The 16,381-nt window shown below is 56.9% G+C and overlaps 1 protein-coding gene across 2 annotated transcripts in view; it reads left to right on the top strand.

The window, feature by feature from the left end:
• The window catches only part of LOC102072202 (receptor-type tyrosine-protein phosphatase V), a 49,965-nt gene that overhangs the window by 2,279 nt on the left and 31,305 nt on the right, over nucleotides 1-16,381 (top strand). For both annotated transcript variants that reach the window (XR_012577097.1, XM_074527995.1), the window contains exons 3-15: nucleotides 1,542-1,808; nucleotides 3,585-3,851; nucleotides 4,333-4,599; nucleotides 6,255-6,527; nucleotides 7,168-7,428; nucleotides 8,156-8,428; nucleotides 8,777-9,046; nucleotides 9,946-10,215; nucleotides 10,344-10,616; nucleotides 10,978-11,250; nucleotides 11,622-11,891; nucleotides 13,025-13,297; nucleotides 15,583-15,855. Coding sequence is in view for 1 of the 2 variants with exons in the window: in XM_074527995.1 (XP_074384096.1) it covers nucleotides 1,542-1,808; nucleotides 3,585-3,851; nucleotides 4,333-4,599; nucleotides 6,255-6,527; nucleotides 7,168-7,428; nucleotides 8,156-8,428; nucleotides 8,777-9,046; nucleotides 9,946-10,215; nucleotides 10,344-10,616; nucleotides 10,978-11,250; nucleotides 11,622-11,891; nucleotides 13,025-13,297; nucleotides 15,583-15,855 (3,510 nt within the window). In the remaining variant the exon portion in view is untranslated. The remainder of the gene's footprint in view (nucleotides 1-1,541; nucleotides 1,809-3,584; nucleotides 3,852-4,332; nucleotides 4,600-6,254; nucleotides 6,528-7,167; nucleotides 7,429-8,155; nucleotides 8,429-8,776; nucleotides 9,047-9,945; nucleotides 10,216-10,343; nucleotides 10,617-10,977; nucleotides 11,251-11,621; nucleotides 11,892-13,024; nucleotides 13,298-15,582; nucleotides 15,856-16,381) is intronic.

The following is a 16,381-nucleotide window of genomic DNA, read 5'->3' as shown; positions in this document are numbered from 1 at the left end:
TGCAGTAACAAACCATCCTGTTTGTTTGGACAGTGAGCTGTGGGTTGCCTTCAGGTCAGCTCTGCCTGGTGCTCTGGGTGTCTGCTGACAGCAAGGGTGGCCCAGGGCAGCTGGCCCAGGTATAGACACCTCACCCATGGCACTCAGCTGCATTTAGTTAGCTAAATGTTACCTTTCCTGAGCTGGCTGATCCTAAATACACACTTGAACTTCTCAGGGATGGCCCTGTGGGGCACTACATGCTCTTGTTCATGTCCACCTGATGTCCTCTGGTCCTTTTGCCCTCACCAGCAGACTCCAAACCACAGCATTGCATGGAACAGAAATTGCACATGGTTCTGAAAGTCTTCAGCTCTGGGGAAGACACACACACAGAGCTCCTGAGCAGTGCCAGTGTTGTCCCTGCCCTGGGCTCACCCCACACTGCTCCTCCCTGGCTTCAAAGGTGCCCCATGGCAGCCCTCTGGGGCAGTCACTGTGCTTGGTTCCTGCTGTCTCACTGTGCCAGACCCTGTGTAAGCCTGTTAGAATACGCTGCACACCATAAATTTTAAGTGCTAATTATTTCACAAATGTCTTATTAGCACTAGAGCTGTTCTGGCATTTTCCAAAGGCTGAATGCCATAGAAAGGTTATGGATGTGGCACCTGGGGACTTGGGTTAGTGCTGGACTTGGCAGTGCTGCGGGAGCAGTTGGACTCAATGATCTTAGAGGGCTTTTCCAACCTAAATGGTTCCATAACTGACACCAAGGCTGAGGATGGAGATGTGTAACAATCTGCTGGAGGCAGAGATGGACCCTGCCCTGGTCACACCACCAGCTTGGGCCTGACAGACAGGCTCTACTTGGCTCCTCTTGTGTGGGTGACCCTGAGCAGCTCTAAGGGCAGGAATTCAATAGCAGTTTCAGCCACTGACCCAGCAGTTAGGCCAAGCCCTGAATGCCACTTCCCTGTCCCCAGACACTCCATGGGGATGCCACAGCCCCAGTGCACTGTCCTCACTGCTGCAGCACAGCCAGGGCAGGGACACACCTCAGCAGGGCCACTCTGGTCCCACATTTCCTCCATGCATGCAGTGTCCCACTCCTCCCATGTCACCTCTGAACTGGGCATGATGGGGGTGACTCATTGTATGGATCCCCCAAAGCAGCCTTTGCCTGCTGCCACATCCATCCTGCCCCCCTGTCTTGCTCCTCCATGGTGGACCCAGAGCCCTTCCACATCTTTTTGGTGGGCTCAGGCCAGCCAAGGTAATGAGCAATGGATTATACCCAGCCAGGGAACTTCTGGACAAAGCCCATGGTGACTGAAGCCTTCTGGTCTTTCTCCAGTGGAGCAGATGCTCCATGTTAGGAGCATCTCTTTGACCTGAGTCCATGAAGGTTTCTGAATGTTCTTGTGTTTCGAAAAGGCTGTTCAGAGTCCTTGGGATCAGGGTAGTTGTGTACCTCAGCAGGGGTGGGTGTCTGGGAGCTGGCCCTGTAGGCTGGCACCCAACACCACCAATCCCTGCTGAGAGTTTTGGCTTTGCCTCTGCAGGCACCCTCCTGAATGTCAGTGTGAGTGACCATGACCGCTCAGACTCCCTCCTCCTGTCTTGGGATGAGCCAGAGGGAGGTGCCAGGGGGTATTTCCTTGCCCTGTCCCCACTGGGGTCAGGCATGCTGCTGCAGAATGCCTCTGCTGGACCCAACACCACCAGCTTCTGGTTCCATGGGCTGACTCCTGGCACACGCTACGAGATCGAGGTGACAGCCACGCTGGCCTGCAGGGACACCAGCAGCCAGACCATCACAGCACAGACAAGTAAGGCCTCCCCAGGACCTCAGTGCTCCTACCAGTGATTGTTGTGCTGTTTGGAGTCCTAGTGGTTTGTGGGAGGTTGGGCTTTTCCTCACTTTCACAAGAATTTAAGTCCTTCCTGGGTCCCCAGAGTCGTAGGGATCATTCCCTCATCCTTGCCCAGCCCCTGCTCCTTGTATGGGCTGGGTTCATGCTGTGTCTCCTCCTAGAATAAAGGAGGTAATGATGAACCAGCCCATGGTGTGGCTCACAGAGAGCTGAGGGGTGGAAAATGTCATGCCTGGAAGTCAAGAAGTAGCCACAAGGAAGGAGCATCTGCTCCACAATTTTGGCACATCTCTGTCAATCACTTCTCACCCTCAGGCCTTGCTCTGCGCCAAGGGCTGGAGAAGGGGACAGGGCTGGTGGTTCTACAGCTCAGGTGGGGATGGCAGCCCTTGCCTGCACCTCTCCAGAAGATCCTTGAGTAAATCAGTGCAGGTGAAGGTGGGAAACCTAGCACAGGAGAGTAGAGCTGGAGGGAGGACATTGGGCAGTGGAAGGGCTGCTGTCAGGCAGCAGAAGCAGAAGCTGATTGTCACAGAAAGGGAGGTGGCAGGACCACAGGGCCACCAGGAACAGAGGACCTGTCAGCAGGTGAGCTTCCAGGTGATGGTGGCTTCACCTTTATGTGTTGGGCCTGACCAAGCCTCCCTGCTCTGTTCAGAGGAGCTGCTGAGACTGATCCAAGGGGATGGTGCAGCCCACACAGCCCATAGGAGGCTGGTGAATGGTCTGAGAGGTCATGGGGCTGTGCTTGGGGAATCCCTGCTGCAGCCCCTCTGCTCTGGAGACAGGCTGAGAGAGCTGGGGCTGTTCAGCCTGGAGATGAGAAGGCTCCAGGGTGACCTTAAAATGCCTTTTAGTGTCTTGAGGGGATTTGAAAATGGAGAAATAGGGACTTTTCACATGGGCAGATGGCAGCAGGACAGGAGGGAAGAGTTTTAAACTGGCAGAGGAGAAGTTTAGATCAGATTTTAGGAAGAAATTCTTCCCTGTGAGGGTGGTGAAGCCCTGGCACAGATTACCCAGAGAAGCTGTGGCTGCCCCATCCCTGGGAGTGTCCCAAGGCCAGGTTGGACAGGGCTGGAAGACTGGGATAGTGGAAGGTGCCCCTGTCCATGGCAGGGGGAGGGAATGAAGGAGCTTTAGGGTCCTTTCCAATCCAAACCATTCCACAGTTTTGTGGTTCTATGAAATGGATTTTTGGTGTTCTTTGATTGTTGTCAAGGATATGTTGTGGTAGCACCTGATCACCTCATCCTGGTGGATGTTCCCAACATGATGAATGCTGTGCAAATACAGCCAAGGAATGCAGGAGCCTCTGGCAGGTCAGAACAATGAGGGCAGCCCTCCAGAATCCACTATTGCAGCATTCCCCCAGCCACTCTCTGCTCTGGCCTCAGCCTGATGAGGGCCCTGAAGGAGGAGGACTTTGCTGGTGACACCATGTCCATGGCCCAGGAAAGGGTTCCAGTCCTGAACTGGCTCTCCCAGATGTTTCCAGGAAAACCAGGAGGGAAATGAAGAGGGCAGAGCAGATTCACACTGAACACAGCCTGATGAGGGGGGTGGGACTGGATGAGCTTTAGGGTCCCTTCCAGCCCAAACCCTTCCAGGATTCTGTGACTGGCTCCTGTGAAGCTGCCTGGCAAAGGCAAGTTCCACCAGCCTGTGAGCAGCCTGCCAGCTCAGGCTGTGGCAGGAGCGGCCAGCAGTGTCTGTCCATGTCCCACGCAGGTCCCTCAGCTGTCCTGAACCTGACTCTGAGCAGCAGCAGCTCCTCCTCTCTGCGTGCAGCCTGGGCACACGGGCACGGCCACAGGGATGGCTACAGCCTGGCACTGTGGCACAGCCACTCCCAGAGCCTGCTGAGGAACGTGTCCCTCCTGCCCAGCACCTCCACCTTCCTCTTTGAGGGGCTCCAGGCGGGCAGTGAGTATGCCCTGAAGGTCAGCACCCTGGCTGGGACCCGCCAGGCCAGCACCAGTGCCCACCAGTGGACAGGTAGGGAGAGATGGGTGCCCAGGGAGGGAGGGGTGCTAGGAAGGGTGCAGCACATGTGCTGGGCTGGCAAGGGGAGGAGGTCTCCAGGCTTGGGATGGGGAGCTTGAATGGTGGGGAATGGCTGGAGTATTTCACATCCCCACTGTGAGCTGAGTGCTTGGGCCAAGGGGAAAACTCTGCACCCAGGGCTTGGATTTTTCTGTTCCCAGCAGAGAGGGCAGTCTGGGGATCCTGGATCTCCTCACTGCTGAGAGCTGTGGCAGTGCTGCAGTGCCCCGCCTGCCACCCCTGCAGCCTGAAAGAACATGGCAGTGTGGAGGCAGCCTGTGTGGGAGGGGGCACAGGAGAGACATCCCTCAGCAGATCCCTACCAGACCTTCACCCCATGCCAGAGAGCAGCTGTGGGCACACAGGGAGAGAGGAGGCTCCAGGGACCACCGTCCCCAGTGCTGACCCTTGCTGTGTCCTCTCTTCCCCTCAGCTCCCTCCATCCCCACCCAGCTGAGGCTCAGCCCAGCTTCCAGCACCAGCCTCGTGGCCTCCTGGGCAGGGGCTGCAGGGGCTGCCTGGCTCCACCTGGAGCTCCACAACCTCCTCACCCAGAAGGTCAGCATGAGCCTGTCAGCCAGGAGGGGCCTCAGCAGCTACACCTTCCAGCATCTGCATCCTGGCACTCACTACTGGCTGGGGCTCAGTGCCACAGCTGGGCCCTACACTGCCCTGGGACCCAATGCCACTGCCTGGACATGTGAGTATCAGCCTGGTGGCCCCAGCTCTCTCCCTGCCTCTGGTCCAGCCTCTGAATCCAAAAATCCTTGGGTGCACAGGGTGATTTTGCTTGGCCAAAAGCTGCTCCAGGACCCAACTCTGGGGCACTGCTGTGGTGGGGCCAGTGGATTCCTCCAGCAAGTAGATCCCCCTGTGCTGGCGTGCTTCTCCCTGGCATGCAGTGGGAGCAGCCTCTGGGCTCTCCCCAGGAGGAGGATGGAAGGACAGCAGATCCCACTGGTGTTCAGTGCCTCAGGGGCTTGGCTCTCATGGCTGTACAAGGGCAGCAGAAAAAATGGGGCAAAGGGGCAGCAGCTGAGCTGGTTTGAACTGGAGGCCTCTGGGAGGGGCTTATGTAAGAACAAGAAAGACTTTTTACATGGGCAGTGATAGGACAAGGGGTGAATGGTTTTAAACTAAAATAGGAGAGATTTAAATCAGTTATTAGGAAGAAATTCTTCCCTGTGAGAGTGCTGAGGCCCTGGCACAGCGTGCCCAGAGCAGCTGTGGCTGCCCATCCCTGGGAGTGTCCAGGGCCAGGTTGGACAGGGCTGGAAGACTGGGATAGTGGAAGGTGCCCCTGTCCATGGCAGGGGGAGGGAATGAAGGAGCTTTAGGGTCCTTTCCAATCCAAACCATTCCACAGTTTTGTGGTTCTATGAAATGGATTTTTGGTGTTCTTTGATTGTTGTCAAGGATATGTTGTGGTAGCACCTGATCACCTCATCCTGGTGGATGTTCCCAACATGATGAATGCTGTGCAAATACAGCCAAGGAATGCAGGAGCCTCTGGCAGGTCAGAACAATGAGGGCAGCCCTCCAGAATCCACTATTGCAGCATTCCCCCAGCCACTCTCTGCTCTGGCCTCAGCCTGATGAGGGCCCTGAAGGAGGAGGACTTTGCTGGTGACACCATGTCCATGGCCCAGGAAAGGGTTCCAGTCCTGAACTGGCTCTCCCAGATGTTTCCAGGAAAACCAGGAGTGAAATGAAGAGGGCAGAGCAGATTCATACTGAACACCATTGGCCCTCACATGAGGGAAGTGCCAAGCTGCAGACTCGGAGCTGCTGTGGCCAGTGACCTGTCCTGGCAGTGGCCAAACACTGCTCATGTGTGTGCTGAGAGGAGCTGGGTGCCACCAGATGCCAAATCTCCAGCTCCTTCCTGCTCCACCTGCCAGCCTGGGAGGCTGAGCCTGCTCCCTGCTCCGTGCAGATGGGATTCTGGAAGGCCTCCAGAGCTCCAGCTGGTTTCTTTCTGCTCTGGAGTGAGGCTGATCCCTGCTGTTGCTGTCTGCAGCTCTGACCTGCTCCACTGAACAGAATTCCCCCATGCCAGACACACGAGCCAGGGGCATCTGGCCAGGAGTTTGGTCCAGGCCAGTTCCTGGGAATATCAGCAAGCTCATGGTGGGATGTGAATGGAGTGCAAGGAGACTTTCAGGAATTTCCCAGCAAGGCTGCCAGCTTTGTCTGGACTCTGTTAGTCCAGGAATGCTTGTGCTGGGGAGTGCAGATGGCTCAGTCCAAAAGGATGTCTAAGGCTCGATGTAACCCTGCAGGAATGAGGCTCAGCAGTGTAAGGGGTACAGAGTGCCCCATAACCCTGACTCACACAACCCTGTTCCCTTCCAGACCCCCTGAGTCCTGACAATGTGACTCTGAGCAGTGCAGAGGAGCAGAACTCCTTAGAGGCTCGCTGGAGTGTCCCAGGGGGACACAGGGACTTCTACCTGGTGACCCTGCAGGAGGGACAGGACAGTGCTCCAAGCAGGAACATCTCCGTGGGTGGGGACAACGACCACGTCACCTTCCACGGGCTGAACCCTGGCCAGCAGTACTCTGTGCAGGTGGTGGCGGTGGCAGGGCCCTACAGGGCATCAGCTCAGAGCTCAGCAGCCTGGACAGGTGAGCAGAAAGCCCTTGTGTGGTCCTTGGGGCTGTTCGTGCTGCCTGCAGGGGGCTGGGGGTGAGGCAGGCACAGGGACAGGCCACCTGGGACACCTGGTGTCAAGAGCAGGAAATTCTGCCTCCCCACAGCTCCTGATGGGGGGGGGGCTCAGAGTCCTGGGCAGCTTTGTGCCAGGCACAGAGCAAGACCAGATCCTGCTTTGTGCCTTCTGGGCTCTGCTCCTGCAGCTCCTGCCTTCCCCTCAGCACAGCTGGATGGGCAGGGAAACACCACCAGCCCCCAGAGGGGGCATCTCCCTGTGCCCAGTCTCTCCTGGTGACCTGTGGAGCCACAGCTGGTGCTGTCCCAGAGCTGCCACTCTGGGGATGGACAATTGTGCGGAGGTACCCACCCAACCCATGGTGCTGGGGGTCTCCCAGAGCTCTCCCTGCAGCCCCTTCTGCCCCTGCGTAGGGTGGGGACATCTGCAGTGTCCCAGAATCACAGCACTGCTAGGGTTGGAAGGGACCTCTGGAGATCATCTAGTCCAACCCCCCTGCTCTAGGGTCACCTAGAGCAACTTGAAAAGCAGAAAATATCTTGTGAAAGCCATGCCTGATGCACTGCCCCATGTCATGCTGTCCTTGTCCCCTGCAGAACCACAAGCACCCTCTGGTGTGAGCCTGTCCAGCCAGGGCAGCCCCCACAGGCTGCTGGCCAGCTGGGAGGAGGCCCCAGGGGAGGGCTACCTGCTGCTCCTCAGCCTTGCAGAGCACCCTGTGCACAACAGCTCCTTGCCCAGGGGTGCCACGAGCTTCACCTACGAGGGCCTGCACCCTGGGAGCCTGTACAGCTTTGAGGTCAGCACCGTGGCTGGGCCCTACACATCCTCACCCCAGTGCATCTCCAACTGGACATGTGAGTGCCACAGCCCCTGATGGTGGGACTGAGTCTTTTGTCCTTGGGGGTGTGTGGCTGCCACCTTGACATCTTCAGGGTTGCGCTTTTTTTATAAGCTACAAGAATGTTGAAGTTTAGTGGATGATTAATTGATGATTTGTGATCATGATTTATATTTTTGTTTGGGTGTTTTTGGGGGGCGGGGGGGAGGGGAGAAAAGGAAACCCCTTCCTTCTCTGGTTTTAGGATTAGTTCTCTATCTGTTTTGGGGTGATTGTGGAATGATGTGGATTGATTGTTTAGTTTTTAATACTAGGAAATATAGAGGAATCCCTTCCCCTGATGTCACACCTCAGGGCACTGACAGCACACATCTTGTACACCTTAATCCAATAACTGGGCAAAAGGCTCAGCAGGAGGCAGAGGTGCTGCTGATGTGTGTGACCCTGCTGCTTCCCAATCACCAGGCACAAGGGGCAGCTGAGCCCAGTGCCCTTCTCCTCAGTCACTGCTCAGGCTGTCCTTGCCTTCACCCCCTCCACCACGCACCACCCTCTCCAGCACCAGAAGAATTTTTTCTCTGCCAGTTTGAGCTGTGCTGTCCCAGTCCCTGCCAGGCTGGTGTGTGGGTGTCAGCAGGGGTGGTCCAGGCACCTGGATGAGGTTTTCCCAGGGAAGGGATTCCTGCCCCAGCACATTTGGAGCTGCATTTCTGCCAGGTGATTCCAGACCTTTCCTTTCCCAGACCCTTTGGCCCCAGAGCAGCTGACCCTCAGCAATGGGGGCCACAGCACCTCTCTGCAAGCCTCCTGGAGAGCAGCTTCCTCTGGCAGCACTGGCTACACAGGCACCCTCTGGGAAACCAAATCCCAAGAGCAGGTCAGGAATGTGACTGTGGGGAGTGACTGGACCAATGTCACCTTGGAGAACCTGGTCCCTGGGCGGCAGTACACGCTGGAGATGGCTGCTGTGGCTGGGCCTTACAGATCCCCTGTGAGATCAGCCACTGACTGGACATGTGAGTGTGACAGTGCTACCTCACCCTGCTGCAGGTCACAACTGCTCAGAGTCAGAGTGGCCCATGTGTGGGGAGGTGGGGACCAGAGACAGGGGTGCAGACAGATAGAATGGGGAGTCAGCTGGAGCCATGTTGGAAGTAAAAGGGTCTGCAGTGCAGGAGGAACAGAAAACATTCCCAAATGTCACCCAGGGGAAGGTGGGGACCCGCTCCCGTGTCTGCTCTGGGTTTGCTGTGCTGACTCCTGACCTAACTCCAGCAGGCACAGACAGGGCAGGGTGCCCAGCACAGCCTCCCCTCACTGCCTGGCTGTCTCCCCTCACTGCCTGTCTCTCTCCTCTCTCTCAGACCCCCTGGCTCCATCTGGAGTGACTCTGACCAACACCCGGCGCCCAATGGGGCTCTCTGCCTTCTGGGACAAGGCTGCTGGGGATGTGGACCAGTTCCACCTCCAGCTGTACAGCAAGAGCCATGCAGCACAGAGAAACACCTCAGTGGGGCCAAACACCCACAACTTCACATTCCTGGGGCTGTCCCCTGGCACTCAGTACTTCCTGAAGGTGACTGTCCTCGCTGGCCCATACAGATCCTCGTCACACTTTGCCACTGAGTGGACATGTGAGTCAGAAGTGTTCCCAGTCTCTTGTAGGGATGGGACATCCTGGCACTGCCTGTAAGACTGGCAGTGACACAAACTTGTCTGGGTGGAGGGAGGGCTCCAGTGACACCTGCATGCTCCCTGTCCCGGAAGACAGAGCATGTGTCATAGGTTAGGTGCTGTGTGCTGAGCCCCAAAAGATCCTTTTCCCCAGTCAAGTTGAACCTTCTGGTGATCTGAAGGCCAGCCAGGGGCTGGTGGGAGAGGGATGTGAGAGAGGAAGCACAGAGACCTGTATGGGCTTGCTGCTCCCTGTCTGTGGAGCAGAGCAGCCCACTGGGAGCTGGGTGGTCTCAGCACCTGCCTGCAAGCAGCACCCTGGGGACATGCACAGGCAGCTTGCATGTCCCCAGGAGAACAGGGAATGCAGTGGTCAGGTGTCCCCACTTCTCCTTCGGCCCTGTGCCGAGATGCAGGCTGTGCCCTGGCTCCTTCACTGTCACAGTGGTCACAAGGGTTGCAGGATGAAGAGAGAGGCGAGAATGTTGACCTCATGTTCAGAAGGCTTGATTTATTATTTTATTATATATATTACATTATGACTATACTAAAAAGAAATAGAAGGAAAGTTCTCAGAAGCTAGCTAAGCTAAGAATAGAAAAGAATGAATAACAAAGATCTGTGTCCCGGCAGAAAGCGAGAACAGCTCTGCTGTGAGTGGTCAGTAAATCCAAACATCCACAGGAGACCAATCACAGATCCACCTGTTACATTCCACAGCAGCAGATAACCATTGTTTACACTTTGTTGCTGAAAATTCTCAGCTTCAGCAGGAAAAATCCTAACGAAAGGATTTTAATGAAAAGATGTCTGTGACACCTTCACCACCTCATGGGTGCCCATGCTCTGTTCCCTGCAGATCCCCTGTCCCTGGCCAACGTGAGTGTGCAGCCTGGCCGGGAGCCCCAGGAGCTGCGCGTGAGCTGGGTGGAGTCCGGAGGTGGCAGAGATCACTTGGTGCAGCTCTCAGTGGCCGAGTCACTGTCCATCATCAGGAATGTGTCAGTGCCCCGTGGAGTGACCCAGCTGGCCCTGCAGGGGCTGGTGCCAGGCTCCAGGTACCGCGTGGAGATCATTTCCCAGGCCGGGCCTCACCGCATCTCCTCTCAGACTGCCATCGGCTACACCGGTACAGCACAGCTCCCTGCTCCACCCACTGTGTGCATGCCCCAGCCCTCCAGCTGCCAGCTCCATCCCTCACTAGATCAGTGCTGCCCAGCCCAGGTGTGCCCCAGTGACGCTGTTTCTCTCCCACAGTCCCCCTGGCTCCTCGTGCCCTGTCTGCCAGCCCTGCCAGCACAGCCCAGGCTCTGGCTGTGCACTGGGAGGCTGCTGCTGGCCACAGGGATGGATACCTGCTCAGCCTGCTCCAGGAGGGCTCCTCTGCACGGCCAAGGAACCTGGAAGCAGGGAAGGACAGCACCAATGTCACTGTGGCACAGCTGGAAGCAGGGACATGCTACCTTGTGAGGATGTGGGCAGTGGCTGGGCCCTACCGCTCTCTCCCCGAGAACACCACCGGCTGCACAGGTCAGCAGCTGGCACCCATGGGTGGTGGCATCAGTGTTGGCACCTGGGGAGAGGAGGGGAGAGGAGAGAGGAGAGAGGAGGAGGAGAAGGAGAAGGAGAAGGAGAAGGAGAAGGAGAAGGAGAAGGAGAAGGAGAAGGAGAAGGAGAAGGAGAAGGAGAAGGAGAAGGAGAAGGAGAAGGAGAAGGAGAAGGAGGAGGAAGAGGAGGAGGAGGAGGAGAAGGAGGCCACCCTGGCCTGGTTTCTGGTGAAGCTGGCCTGTGGTCATTTCCTGCCTCTCACAGTCTCCGTGTATGAAGATGGCTGCATGTTCAGAAGTGTATTTTTTCCTCTCTGACTCGTGTGTCTTGTTTTTCCTCACAGTTCCAGCTGCACCTACAAACCTGAGCCTTACCAACCCAGGCAGCTCCTCAGAGCTTTACACATCCTGGAATGAGCCCCCAGGCAGGAGGGACCACTACCATGTTACCCTGTACAGCCTCAGCACCCAGAGCAGGATTCAGGTCCAGACCTTGAGTCCAGATGCCCTGAACACCAGCTGGACTCAGCTGGAAGCAGGCAGCAAGTTTGCTGTGCAGGTCACTGCTGTGAAAGGCTCCTTAGAAGCCTCTTCCATCAACGTCACCCAATGGACATGTGAGTCTGACTGCCTGGGTTGGGCACCCCACTGTGAGCCTCTACCTGATCTTTCCAGAGCACCACTGCCACCTTCCCCATCCCAAGCTGTGTCCAAAGCTTCTGTGTGATGGTCCCACCCTTCTGCTCACTGTCCTCACTCCATCCTGGACACAGAGCCAGTCCCCAGTCCACCCCAGAGGCTCTGGTTATCTCCCCATCCAGCAGCCCACCCCAGGGACGATACTCCCAAAACCATGTGCCCTGTCTGGCCCTTTGTGCCCAGGCTTCTCTCCAGAGGAGCTCTGGTCCAGCCTGCCTGGAGGAGCCCTGGGCACAGCTCTCAGCACTGAGCAGGAGGGCTCACTGTCTGTCTCCCTGTTGCTTTGCAGATCCCCTGGCCCCTGTGAACCTCACCCTGAGCAGCCCCTCAGCCTCAGCCCTGGTGGTGACCTGGGCAGTGCTGGGCCGAGGGGCAGAAGGCTTCGTGGTGGATGCCCATGAGACAGCATCTGGCACTCCTGTGGGGCACACACTGCTGGGTGGTCATGCCAGGAGCCACATCCTGAGGAAACTGAGCCCTGGCACCCGGTACAGCGTGGCAGTGAGGGCCACAGCTGGGCCCTTCCACGCCAGCACCCCCAACCTCACCCACTGCACATGTGAGTGTGATGCTCTCCTTGCTGTGTTCTTCTGTTCCTTTCCCATTTCAGCCAGGCACCATACTGGTGCAGCTGTCCTGCTTACCTCTGCCACCCATGCACGTACCCAGTGCTTGTTCTCTGCTGCATGCAGCATGAGGAGTCTGTGCCTGACCCTGTGCCACACCCTGTCCCTGAGAGCCACCCACAGTGTCAGCCAGCAGCCAGGCAGGAAACAGCTGCCACAGAGCCCCAGCCAGCCTGTGGCACCCTGCTGCTGCCCAGCTCCTGCAGCACAGATGGGGGCATCTCTTTGTGCTGAGCCCAGCTGTGGCTGTGGCACTGACCTGTGCTTCCTCCCCATGGAGCATGTCCTTGTGTCCAGCCCAGCTGCTGGCAGTGTCCTGTGTTTCCTCCCCAGCCCCACTGCTGCCCCAGCTCCTGCAGCACAGACCTGGCACATACATGGAGCATGTCCCTGTGCTGGCTGAGCCCAGCTGTGGCTGCTGGCAGTGCCCTGTGCTTCCTCTCCAGCCCCACTGCCCCAGCTCCTGCAGCACAGGCCTGGCACAGACCTGGAGCATGTCCCTGTGCCCAGCAGTGGCTGTGGCAGTGCCCTGTGATTCCTCCCCATGGAGCCTGTCCCTGTGCTCAGCCACTGGCACTGACCTGTGTTTCCTCCCCATGGAGCATGTCCTTGTGCCCAGCCCAGCTGCTGGCAGTGCCCTGTGTTTCCTCCCCAGCTCCAGTGCTGCTGCAGCTCCTGCAGCACAGGCCTGGCACAGACAGGGCTGCCCAGATGTGCCTGTGCTGGGGCATTCCCTGCCTGTGCTGGGACATTCCCTGACCCATCTCCCTATGTACAGAAGCACACATCTGTACAGGGTACCTGTACTGTACCTGTGTACAGAAGGCTCACTGAGTCCTTTCCCACAGGTACAAACCACACCTTGTTCTGAGCCCAGCTGTGGCTGTGACACTGACCTGTGTTTGCTCCCCATGGAGCCTGTCCCTGTGCCCAGCTGTGGCAGTGCCCTGTGTTTCCTCCCCAAGGAGCCTGTCCCTGTGCCCAGCTGTGGCACTGACCTGTGTTTCCTCCCCATGGAGTCTGTCCCTGTGCCCAGCTGTGGCACTGACCTGTGTTTCCTCCCCAGCCCCGCTGCCCCCGGCCGCCGTGCGCCTGCTGAGCCCGGGGCACCCCGACAGGCTGAGCGTGGCCTGGGGGGCCCCAGCTGGGGGCAGGGATGGATACAGCCTGACCCTGTACCGGGCAGCCCTGGGCACTGTGGCAGCCACAGCCTCGCTGGGCAGGGACAGCCACAACTTCACCTTCACGGGGCTGGCACCAGGACACCAGTACTCGTTGGAGGTCACTGCCACAGCAGGACAGTACCAGGCAGCAGCACCCAAAATCAGTGCCTGGACATGTAAGTACCTGAAGCAGTGTCCTCTGCAGAGGGGTGGGAAATGTCACACACTGGGCTGTCCTGGGGAGGGTTGGGGGGTTCATGGGGACCTGGTGGCTTTGGAGATGTGCACACACCTGTGCAACACTCAGCAGTTAGTGCAGGGGCACACTGCTGGCTGCATGGCACTGGCATGTCCAGCTGTAGGCTTGCATAGGGCCATGCTGATGAAACAGTAATGCAGCCTCTGCTGGGTTTTGGGGTATCCCCAGGGGGGCTGCAATAGGGTCTGGATAGCCCAGCTCTGTTCAGCACAGCCTGTCCCAGTTCCCAATGGGGTCTGGATAGCCCAGCTCTGTTCAGCACAGCCTGTCCCAGTTCCCAGTGGGGTCTGGATAGCCCAGCTCTGTTCAGCACAGCCTGTCCCAGCTCCCAAGCAGCTCCCAGACCCCCTTAGCAAGCTTAGGTGATATCAGCTCTAGTGATTAGCAGCTCATTTGTGATTTCAGCTCTTTGCTGGCTGGGTGCCTTAGGCAGAAGCAGGGAGAGAGAGGAGAAGGCTGTGTGAGGTTCCGCAGGGGTGTCTTTTTTGAATCTTCTGTGAAGGTTCCCAGGGACAGCTCTTCTGCCAAACTGGGCAAAAGTAGGGGTTTTTATAGGATACAGGGGTTTTGGAAATTGTCCAATAGTAAGGGTTAAAGGAAAGTGACCTATAGTCTTACAGAGATATAAGCAAGGGTCCAAAGGCAGAAAAAGGGGCTTCTAAGGTCCAGTCATCATCACTGGGCATTTCCAACTTGGGCTGCTGAACGCCATGGGGGCATTGCAGGCTCTGGGCCTACTACAAAATAGGGCTGCCCAGATGTGCCTGTGCTGAGACATGCCCTGCCTGTGCTGGAACATTCCCTGCCTGTGCTGGGACATTCCCTGCCTGTGCTGGGGCATTGCCTACCTGTGCTGACCCATCTCCCTGTGCACAGGAGCACAGATGTGTACAGGGCACCTGTACTGTACCTGTGTACAGGAGGGTCACGGAGTCCTTTCCCACAGGTAGAAACCACCATAAAGGTTTATGAAATGAATCAGTGTACAAAAAACCACTCCAGAGTCCTCCCAGGAGAACAGGTCTCTGCTCTGGAGATAGGCTAATCCAACACTTCTGCCCACCCAGAAAGGTGCTAGGGGTGGTCAGAGAACAGGGGCTGTGCCAGGGCTGTACCTGCCCAGCAGCTGGGTGTGGGCACACCCCTGTGCTCATGGCAGGGTGCAGGTGCTCCCACTGGGCTGTGGGAATGAGCATGACCTAGATGAGGAGGGCTTGGCATGTGACGGACCAGTAAGAGTGAACATCATTAAAGGTGAGGTGAGAGAGAGTAGAAAAGAGAGAAGTGAGGATGAGGAGGTGTTTGTCAGAGGGGATCCTCCCTCGGGGAGCACCTGTCCTGCTGCACTACGACCATCAGATCTCTGTGTCCTGCTGCTGGGTGTCCTGTCCCTAACACAAGGTGTGGTGGCTCCCCAGCTCCTGCAGCACAGGCCTGGCACTGTAGCAGACCCCACAGAATTGTCTAAGAACCCTTGGAGGGCTGAGACTTAACAGTAGGAATTGCTCAGTCATGATGAGACAGCAAAATGAGCTCCTGTCTTCTGCCCCTCGGACCCCAGCTTATCTCTGTAACCCCATAGGTCACTTTCCCCTAACCCCTACTATTGGACAAGTTTGGATCCCTCTGTACCCTACAAAAAGGGGCTGTTTTATGGCATTCAGCAGAAGAAGAGCCACTGCTGGAACCCTTCACAGACCCCTCAATAAAACCATTGCTGTGCAACCACCAGGACCTCTCCTTCTCCTCTCTCTCGCTGCTTCTCCCCCGAGCCCACCGGCGCCTTAGCAAGCAACAGCTGGAAATTCTAAGAGAGCTGATAATCACTAAAGAGCTGAAATCCTGAGCTTGCTTAAGGCAGCAGTGGCTACGAGCAGCCTGGGTATCCAGGCACTCTGTCTCCAAGAGGCACTGAGCTGTCTGGATAGCACTGCCTTGCTGGGGGCAGAGCCTGCTCTGGGGCAGGGGGACTTTATGGCACAGACATGGAGCATGTCCTTGTGCTGAGCCCAGCTGTGACTGCTGGCAGTGCCCTCTGTTCCTCCCCATGGAGCCTGTCCCTGTGCCCAGCTGTGGCAGTGCCCTGTGTTTCCTCCCCAAGGAGCCTGTCCCTGTGCCCAGCTGTGGCACTGACCTGTGTTTCCTCCCCATGGAGTCTGTCCCTGTGCCCAGCTGTGGCACTGACCTGTGTTTCCTCCCCAGCCCCGCTGCCCCCGGCCGCCGTGCGCCTGCTGAGCCCGGGGCACCCCGACAGGCTGAGCGTGGCCTGGGGGGCCCCAGCTGGGGGCAGGGATGGATACAGCCTGACCCTGTACCGGGCAGCCCTGGGCACTGTGGCAGCCACAGCCTCGCTGGGCAGGGACAGCCACAACTTCACCTTCACGGGGCTGGCACCAGGCAGCAAATACCTGCTGGAGGTGGCATCGGTGGCTGGCTCCTTCAGGGCACCTGCAGGGAATGTCAGCAACTGGACGTGTGAGTACCTATTCTGAGGGGGTGTGTGTGGGTTCTCTGCTTGTTTTTTCTGCCTCTTTCAGGATTGAAGGCACTTGAGATGACAGTTCATGTTCAGACTCAGGTGTTTATTGTTTCTTCTCAGTGTTACAGCCTCAAAACTGAATTCTGCAGTCTTTCATTAGCAAGGCCCAAAATGGCTAACTATCTCTTGTTACAAGGTATTTGAAGGCTAAACTATCCAATTAAGAAATGACACCTAAATTATTTTCCTTTTAACCCAATAACTGATCCCTCGAAGCCCGCACTGGACTTTTCTGTCCAGTCACAAAATACCATCCAAACCCATGGAGAAGAAGGAAGAAGAAGGTAAAGAAGAACAACCTGTCTCTGCCCTAAAACCTCCATGTTGCTTCATATTTATTTCTATATTCTAAACCCAAACTCTTAAGTTTTCCACCCTATGATGTTACACACTTCTAACTACACACCTGTAATTCCAGTGCTATTAATCAGTTTTGGAAGCTTCTCCACAGCCTCAGGTTAA

The sequence above is a fragment of the Zonotrichia albicollis genome, chromosome 28 (genome assembly GCF_047830755.1).
Source record: "Zonotrichia albicollis isolate bZonAlb1 chromosome 28, bZonAlb1.hap1, whole genome shotgun sequence".
NCBI classification, from domain to species: Eukaryota; Metazoa; Chordata; class Aves; order Passeriformes; family Passerellidae; genus Zonotrichia; species Zonotrichia albicollis.
This window is presented reverse-complemented; position numbering and strand designations above follow the sequence as displayed.